Here is a 9,036-nt window from a genome sequence, read left to right as displayed (position 1 = left end):
ATGATTGTTTCCCTGAAGTAAGCTTAGCAATGGTTTTCTCGACTTACCTTGTTTTACCATCAGGTTATGGCCATGGTGGAGCATATCATACAGTACTTTAGTAGCCATAATGGCTTTTGTGCTTTTTCTCTAAAAAAGAACACTAGGAAAAACGAAGACCTCTGTTGATGCACTGCCTCTAAGGCCAGGAACACGACACACCAGAATGCCCTCCCAAAGACGACTCAGGAGGCTGAAATACGTTTCATGGTTTATTTGGTGTTGGAGCTGGTACTACAGGTCATTGTCTTGTTGCATATATAAACACTTTCTTTCAATGTGCTTTGGAGACAAATTTACAACTAGTCTGATACAGTACACAAAAATAAGTTCCTCTAAAAAAAAGGTATACACAAGTTCCAAAGAAGTGTTAGGAAAATATTTGGACCTACCAACAGTGAAATATTTAAGCTATTCAGCTGGCAGAGAGGGTTTGTCAATTAATTTGACAATCCTGTGACTGCAAGAAAATAGTCTTTGGTTTCACGTTGTGTTAGTTATTGTTCTGGGCTAATGTTTGAACAAGGTGAGGAAAAGGCAGTGCTGCTTTGAATGCTGGATTGATGTCACACCACTTCACTGTACAATACTAGGGAGCTGGAGCTCTGGCTAAGAATATAAGTGTCTGAAAACAGGGAAAACCCTAGAATAGTTTCCTCATTGCCATCTTTAGGAAACGCCTTTGTTCAGATTTTAGTTTGTGTTCTAGTTGAGATACATACACCAAAGGATTTGACCTACTTGGAAAGTGCAACATTAAGACAAACCACTAAACCGTTAAACCGCAGTGAATTGCTTGGACAACTTTAAAACTGTAGTTCTTTCTGAATTCCCCAGAGTGTATCTGCACTCTTCTTTATTTTCTCCTCTTCATCAGGTTTCAGGATCATCTTCACTACATCAGTGATGCCGCTGCTGCCCAGTACGCAAGGAACACTTAGGAAGACATCATCTTTTATTCCATGCATGCCCTGAAAAGTAGGTAAGGATAGTTAGGTTAGGATTTGTGCATATCTTTTTAATAGAATATTCTAATGTGGAACATTCAAGTAAGCTTAGTACAAATCAGAATGTTGTCACTGTTCCTCAGAATTCTTAAGTTTTTAGTTCTCAGTTAAAACAAAGTAAAGTTGGCAGAAAGGAGCTGCTCACCTTAACAGCTGTAGAGACGGGGTGCACTCTTCTTAAGTTCTTCATAATAGTTTCAGCTAGATCTGCCACAGAAAGGCCGATTGCCCATGATGTGTACCCCTTCAGTTTGATGACCTCATAGGCACTGTGAAGTGAAAGTTACTCATAAGGAAAACGAGTAGCAGCAGTGGAACTAGTTGAAATCTGTAGGAAAGGCTTTTGATACCTTACATAATTTGGAGACAGCGGAAGCTTGACTGATAGCTGACAGGACTGAAATGCACTGTTTGCATTTCACACTATGCCCCTCGCTAACGCGAGAAACTTGGAAGTTAAAACTTTTTCTTTACTTAAAAAAAATCTCACTAACTATGAAAAAAGTAAGTCCACGGAATCTATGTTAGTCTTTAAAACATTGAAATTATATTGTTTCTTTATTTTGGGCCACTTTCTGAATGAGAAATCAAGAATGCGGTTCAGAGATGTTTTAGTTCTCCATCCATATGTTCTCATGTTGGGAAAAAAAGTGGTACTACCTGTCCACCACCTGCTTGTGAACCTCCTTCCAGTGCTCCTTGTCTGCATCGGTTCCCATGTCTGGATGAAGAGCCTTGAGGGAGACACCAGCAACGTTCACTCCGCTCCAGACAGGCACTGAGTTGCAGAGAGATTAAATTAGATTAAAGAATCTCCCCAACCAAAAAGACAAGAGTTTAATTCTTAAGTTAGCAGTTAAAGTAGGAACTGCCTGGATAGGTTTGTGACACATCACAGATTTTGACTTGGTTTCAGAAATAGTATGAAATATGAGACCCATTTGTGTTATAGGGTAAGAACCCTACAACTCATGAACACCTTTCTTGATACATGTTGCAGGGTCTAGTCATTTGGACTAGACTCCAGACTTCCATTCTTAAATAAGGTTCTTGAAGTAATCAAATGATGGCAGTGAAGACAACTGAATGACTCCCACTAGATACAGTGCAGATCTCTGGGAGTCTCTTTCAGAGATCTTCACCCCTCTTGCTTCTTCAGTTTGCTTTTTAGTTATGGGAACAACTTAGCCTAGACATTTTTAGTCTCCTTAGGTTACAGTAATGACCTTTTCTAAACAGAGTAACCCAGGTCAAATATAGATCATCTAGGGTTACTCTCTTGCTGCAGAACACTTAAAGTAGGACTTGCGCTCTTCAGTTCCTGCAGTTGATTAAGTTTCTGAGCAGCATTCTAGTGTAACCCCTGCAGATTATGCTTCTTGCAAAAAAAAGTTTGAGAAACTCTAGCAGCCAGATTCTGCTCTTACCACTGGAGTCTCCATGCTCTCCAACAATCCACCCGTGGCAGCTCAGAGGATGGATGCCCAGCCTTTCTCCCATGAGGTGGCGGAAACGGGCAGAGTCCAGATTGCAGCCACTACCAATAACACGGTGTTTAGGAAAGCCACTGATCTTCCAGGCCACATAGGTCAAAATATCCACTGTAAGTGGAACAGGGAGGATAAGTGTCAGTCACAAGCAGTCTGATACCTGGGGGTAATATCTTCTGTTAATCTGTAGGGATTTTATCTGCATGCCAATTAGGTGACATAGAAAATGAAGTAATGCTCACCACCAGGCCTAGCAGTGGGTTAACACGAGGGCTGTTTTAAATGCAAAATTAAGAGGCTATTTGATGCTGTGCATATAATTACCAGTGCTCCTTACTGTGTCCTGTGCTAAACGGGCAGCCAAGAAGTTGAAAGGACCCTGATTTATTTCTCAAAGAATCAACTTGCTGAGTGTGGAAAGGAAAGACAACACTTCTTGCTACGTGCTCAGTTGGCATAACTACTTTGCTAAAACCTGTGCTTGGTTATATTGATACACTGACACCACTGTACTGAAGTAAATGCTATCCTAAGCTAAATCTCTTGCTAAGGCAACACAAGACAAACCTGGGTTTGAGACAATCAGCAGCTTGCAGTCAGGACTGTATTTCACAACATTGGGAATGATGAATTTGAAGATATTGACGTTGCGTTGGACCAAGTTAAGACGGCTTTCTCCTTCTTGCTGACGGGCACCAGCAGTGACAATGACCAGCTTGGAGTGTGCAGTCACACTGTAATCTGAAGAAAAAAGGCTGTGTGTCAAAGGTGACCTCTTTCTATCCAGCTCAGAAGTCCTGTTGCTTTTAGCATTGATATCTATAACTCTCAAGTTTGAGTGTTGTTATTCTAGTCTTTGCTTCTGCAGATAGTTCAACAACAAATCTGAAGACTGCTTATTGCAGTAACTGACAACCTTAAAAGCATGGTCATGTTTTACTTAGTTTAACTTGACCAACAGTATTTCATGCTTCTCAGCCATTGGTGAGCATAAGGGGTAGCTACTGGGCTGGCCTGCATTGCAACAGTTGCACAGAAGGAGAAGGAAGAAGGTGCTGCTCTCATCTACTATGAGTGGATGCTGGAGCCACATATTTACTAGAGTGTGAGATGGCTGTTACTTGCCCTAGTCAAGTTACCATTAAGCTTCAATCCATCCAGCATTTATAGCTGATAGATAGCCAGTAAAGCACTCAGAGGCCTGTGAAACAAAATTCTTAGAGCTCCATGAGTACTTAAGAAACTTATGTTTTCTGTACTGAAAATACTACTGAAAGTACTAAAAAGATGCATGAAACTGTGTCAGCTGAGTACTGTTTCTGTAGGAACAGAAATGAAGTAGCATCACTTAATGATGACAATGACAGGACAAGTGCTGGATGTGGATGGCCAGTTTGATGTCACTATCAACTAGAAATAGGTGACTCCACCAGAACCAACTACTTGCCTTTGCCAGATGTAATCTTTGGTGTTCTGAGGAAGAGGCTGCCATGCTGGAGATCAAGCATTTCTCCTCTCAGTTTATCCTCCACAACATCAACAAGGGTAAGTTCATCTGCCAAGTCCTGTGTGAGACCAGCATTATTAAGTTTGTTGCAAATTGAGTTATTTACTCAGAGAAAACTGTGAAGTTACAGTTCTTTTATAAGTAGCGATCCATTCATGCGATTGAATTCATCAGCATCGCTTAATTTCCTCCCAAACCAGGTATTTCAATTAGTCTCCTGGGATATCCACTTGAATTAGTTGTATACTTTTCGTATGTACATTCTGTGTCAAATAGTCGGACAATTTAGCAGGACAGTGGAGAAGAATAACTTGAATGTTAGATGGTTCCTGCTTAGAAGGGCATCTGGAAGTTAGCCAATGTTAAGTATGGCTCCTGAGTCAGAGCATATTGTGTCTGATACTGGGGAAAACACTGTTTAGAAGAACTACAAGCCATTGACAGGAAATAGCTGGAATTTGCTGCTTCTTTTTAGGCTCAAGTAAAGGAATTTACAACCAAAAGGTCATCGTATATGCTAGCTCAATTAGTCTAGTAAGGGAGATTACTTCTCATCCCGCTCTTTTAGGTTTCAGGTAGTCTGAACTGCATTGCTTCATCCCTAGCTTGACACTTACCTTCATCAGGATGCTGATGGCACAAGCCATTCCAACTGCACCCACACCAACCACACTGATCTTATTGTGGGCATGAGCGTGCTCCTCTTTGTGGACATTGTGAATGAGATGATCCTTGAGAGACATGGTGCAGAGCTGAAAGAAAAGCAGCGCATTATTTCTGCAGGCTTTGGAGCTTCCTGACACTGGAATATTCACAACGAGCAGACAGTAAAATAAGATGGTAAAAGATAGTATGAAAATGTGTCTAAATTACACGCCTAAGGTGCCTGACAGTAGGATCAAATGGTTGAAAACTGAACTGCTATTGCCAATCCACTGCTTAAGATCATTCCCACAAACACAGCCTAGAAATATTGATTATATAGCTGGATGGCACTCCAGCAACGCTAGCAGAATGCTCCAAGCGACCATCCATGTTACGTGTAAGTAAAGGAAGCCATTTTAGTGCTTCTACAGACAGTACAGCCTACCAACCTCCAGTCCGGCTGCCCTGAAAAACCGGTACTCTATGTCTCAAGTCTTTTCGGAGCTGAAGTTACGCAACGCCTTCATGAGGCCTTCTTAGAAATGCTCTGCTCCTCAAAGGCTGCTTTATGGATTTGTTTCCAAGCAAAATCTGCATCCTGCGCTCAGGCGCCTCACTCCTTATGCCCCTGAAACACAATACTACCGAGCGCAGCTATCGGCTCTCTCAGCCGCAATTTTATTCATTATTATTATCATTTTTAAGCCATCGACGTGGCTGGCCGGGCTGTAAGCTCCACGTGCCAAGCGCTCCGCTCCCAGCAGGGCCCGCAGGCACTCGGGCCGCGAGGAGGGGCAGCTCAGGTGTGCGCGCGGGTTGCGCACGGCGCTGCCGCCGCCGCCCGAGTCCTCTTGCGGGATCCAGCGGGCACCGCAGCTCCCCGGGCGCGGCCCCGCTCCCTCACCGCTCCCCCTCAGCGAACGCCCCGGCCGGCACCTACCCGGCGTCTTCCTCCTCTAGTGCGGCGGCGGTGGTGGCGGGGCGGGCGAGGCGGCCGCCGCCTTAAGTAAGGGCCGGGCGGCTGACGTGCGGCGGGCGGGACGCGGCGGTGGGGACGTGCCCGCCGACACGTCGAGGCGGATGGGCGGCGGGGGGGTGAGCCGAGCGGGCGGCTGTGCGGCTGGAGGAGCGGCGGGCCGCAACGGGCACTCGGGGCTGTGAGCGCAGCTTCCCCGGGAATATGGTACGGGGTTGTCCCACACAACTGCTTTCGGCAAACCCGTGTCATTTATGTGTCCGAGGGTGTATGTTATCGTGTGTAAGGCTCGCCCTCATCTGCACAGCTCTGCTTTGCAAGTGAAGGAACTTGCTGCTGCTGTGGCACCTCAGTGACATCCCAGCGGCCGTTCTGTTCTGCCATGGCGAGCTGACGGGGATGGCGCCGCATTTCTTTGAGAGTCCATTAGTGAAACCAAAGAAACAGGAAACACAGCTGAGGAAACGTGTGAAAAGGCTTGAAAAATAGAATAAGGGGAGATGTACATCAATCTCAAGCCAGAAATAGACAGTTTTGGTTCTCACGGTAAGGACCAATCCTTCCACCAACGGACGGATTGGTTGCAAAAACCAGAAGTGCTCCGTGCCTTGCTGGTGCTGGAGCAGCAAATGATTCTTGTGAGGCGTGCAGTGTGGGGCAGAGAGGCTGTAGGAGCTGCGGGTCAGAGGGGAAGGTGCTGGTGCATGATGAATGCAGAACAAAAGGCAACCGCTGAATGTAGTTCTGCCATTCTGTATTACATGGGGTTCGCTGAGCACCTTGTTCTGTCAGCAATCTCAAGGGCAGATTAGGAAGTTTAGTTCTGCATCCCAGGAATTTATACGCTGCGTGTGCATGGGAGTGAACATCTCATGCAGGCTGGGTTCTGGACACCAGCATCTACACAACACTGTGAGCGTTACCTTCTGTCTAGCAGGATAGAAAGTGAACATTTGTCAGAAAAACATCAATAAATGTTTTCTCTCAATAAAAAATTTGGCTTCCGAATATTTTGAATGTAAGATAAGAGGCATCTAAGACAAGGCTGTCTGGATAGGCTAATGGGCACATTAAGTATGTAACTAATGTAGAACAAATGGTACTTCACTGCTGTCACAGTGAAACCAAAGTTTTTAAGATAAAAATGTTGGTATGGTAGGACTGTTCTAATTCTGTGTCTCAGGCAAATAAAACTGGATGTGGTCTTGGGCTGTAGACTCTAGCAAAATCTTCACTTGCTCATGTTTGAGCTGCATGTTACCAAGAACAGAACGGAGACCAAATCTCCATTATAACACAAGGTAACTTACAGCATCAGGATCTTCTTAGCTGTGCAGTGCCTATTCAGATACCAGAGGGCCTGCCTTTAGTACAGTAGGCCAGAGCAAGCTGACGAGGATGTCTCAATACCATCATGGCCCCAACATGTCTTCAGAGATGGTCAGCAGACCCGGAGCCTTGTTTTGTTAAAAATGAGTTACAGGTTTTAACAGCGCTAACTAGTGTTAGCTGATGTTAACTAACCTGGCTTACAAAAATGAGAAAGATGCAAATGCCAATTTTTTCTTTTTATGTGTCCTTTGTGATCTTAGGAGCAGCTGTAGAAGCTCAGGAGGTGAGCAGTCATCTGGCATGATTGGCATTGATTTTCTGCTTCAGATAGCTTCTAACAGAGAAGGCTCATAACAAAAAAACCAACAGAATGAGGTGAGCAAATGAAGGGCTTTGTTCTTGCACGTGGAAGATGGAGGCAAGCTTTGTTGTGATTTCTTTTAAGTGACTGACTTTGACTGTAGGGATGGGGCCTATATTCCTCACTTGTCTACATAAGGAATTTTATCCTTCCTGTTATTTTTCCACTGCTACCTTCCATTGCAGTAGTGGGAAGTGCTGAAGCGACAGTGGTGGAAATGTTTGAAATGTGACAAAGTCTCTCTAGGGAAGATGTTCCCTTCCTCAGCCTGCTTGCCCTCTCGTCCGTATTAGCTTTCATAGACTAAATGTGAAAAATAAAGCAATAGAAGTCACTGAATAAGGAAACGTTTCTATTTTTTCTCTCGGGCTTACAAGCAGAGTATTTCCACTGAACTCAGACAGCATTTGATCGAGCATTGGTGCTGCTATGCAAGAGGTTCTACACAGTGTTATTTAACTTCTGCTCCTCTCACATTTTCTCGGGTCCTTGCTCCTGAAAGACTAAGTCCAGTGTGATGGTGCTGCTGGGGCAGATGATGATGCCAAACTGCAACATGAACATACATGCAGTATGAGCCAAATCTCATCCTGGAGGCTGGCATTAATCTGCTGTGGTGCTGGCCAGCCCTGGAGAGGTCAGTGAAACATTGCTGTTCTATATGAGGTCGAACTAGCTCCTAAAAATCAGCAATGTTGTTCCCAGCATGGTTGGTCCTACTTTTGCTCTGACTCTGAGGGCTTTGCTTTCATAACATGTCAGCATGTGAAGGAATGAACCTGCCACTGGACATAGCTATGTCATATTCCAGTCTTGTCTCTCCCTTTAATTGATGCTGAGACCTGAACAGATTCATCCATTTTTATGGCTTAGTTTCTCCTTTATAAAATGGGAAGAGTCCTCATCTGCTGGATGGTGGTATTGTAGGACTTCGTTAATTATGAAACAGCATTTTAAAGCGAAATGAAAACAATGGATGTTCTTTTCCCAAGTCAGAGAAGTCTGGACCCCGGCACTAAGTGCCTTGATCAGAAGATTGGCATACTCAAAAGATTGGGTATAATGTCAATGCAGGAAAGCTCCCGGAGCCAGAACTCTTCCAATTTTTAGATACTTCTAAGGGTAAAATACAGAGAGTTGGTTCATGCTCCACAGTGTTCTTAGTGTGTGGTTTTCAAACTTGGACAGCATAGCCACATCAAATCATTTGAACTGTCTTAAGAAAACTAAAAGCTAAAGGATGAGTTTCACTTTGGCTTGCACTAACAGGTATCACTACACGTAACTGATTAGCCACAGTCTGAACACCACTGGACCCCTCTTCCCACGTTTCCATGCACCCATGTTACAGTAAGGGCGCTGCTATTGCAGAGATCTCCTGCTTTTGCTGCTTCTCTCTCTTCCTTTGCACTGTCATTGTGGCAAGTGGGCGGGGTGAGGAGATGTGCTAGCTGATGCAATTCTCATTTCCAGGTGCTTTTTACATCTATATTTCCACAGCTTACTATTTCTAAGTGTGCACTAGGGCAAAATATATCAAGATCTGTGTAAATCATTGTCATTTTCTGAAGGACTTATTTCCCCAGTGTCTTTCTGTTAGACTTTTTTTGTTTTGTTTTATTTTTAATTGCAATCTGCTTTCTTGCGGACATGTTTCAATACTCAGAACTTCCAAGTTA

At 44.1% G+C, this 9,036-nt stretch overlaps 1 protein-coding gene across 1 annotated transcript; it reads right to left on the bottom strand.

The window, feature by feature from the left end:
- Nucleotides 1-238: 238 nt before the first annotated feature.
- On the bottom strand, nt 239-5,760 carry LDHA (lactate dehydrogenase A). The gene is made up of 8 exons (XM_072337435.1): nt 5,629-5,760; nt 4,661-4,795; nt 3,984-4,101; nt 3,104-3,277; nt 2,474-2,647; nt 1,707-1,824; nt 1,192-1,315; nt 239-1,010 (listed from the first exon to the last, which is right to left on the bottom strand). The coding sequence occupies exons 2-8, from the start codon at nt 4,784-4,786 to the stop codon at nt 846-848; spliced, it is 999 nt and encodes a 332-aa protein (XP_072193536.1). The 5' UTR covers nt 4,787-4,795; nt 5,629-5,760; the 3' UTR covers nt 239-845.
- Nucleotides 5,761-9,036: the final 3,276 nt, after the last annotated feature.

The sequence above is a fragment of the Excalfactoria chinensis genome, chromosome 5 (genome assembly GCF_039878825.1).
Source record: "Excalfactoria chinensis isolate bCotChi1 chromosome 5, bCotChi1.hap2, whole genome shotgun sequence".
NCBI classification, from domain to species: domain Eukaryota; kingdom Metazoa; phylum Chordata; class Aves; order Galliformes; family Phasianidae; genus Excalfactoria; species Excalfactoria chinensis.
Note: the sequence above shows the minus strand (reverse complement) of the source record. Positions and strands in the feature narration are given on the sequence as shown.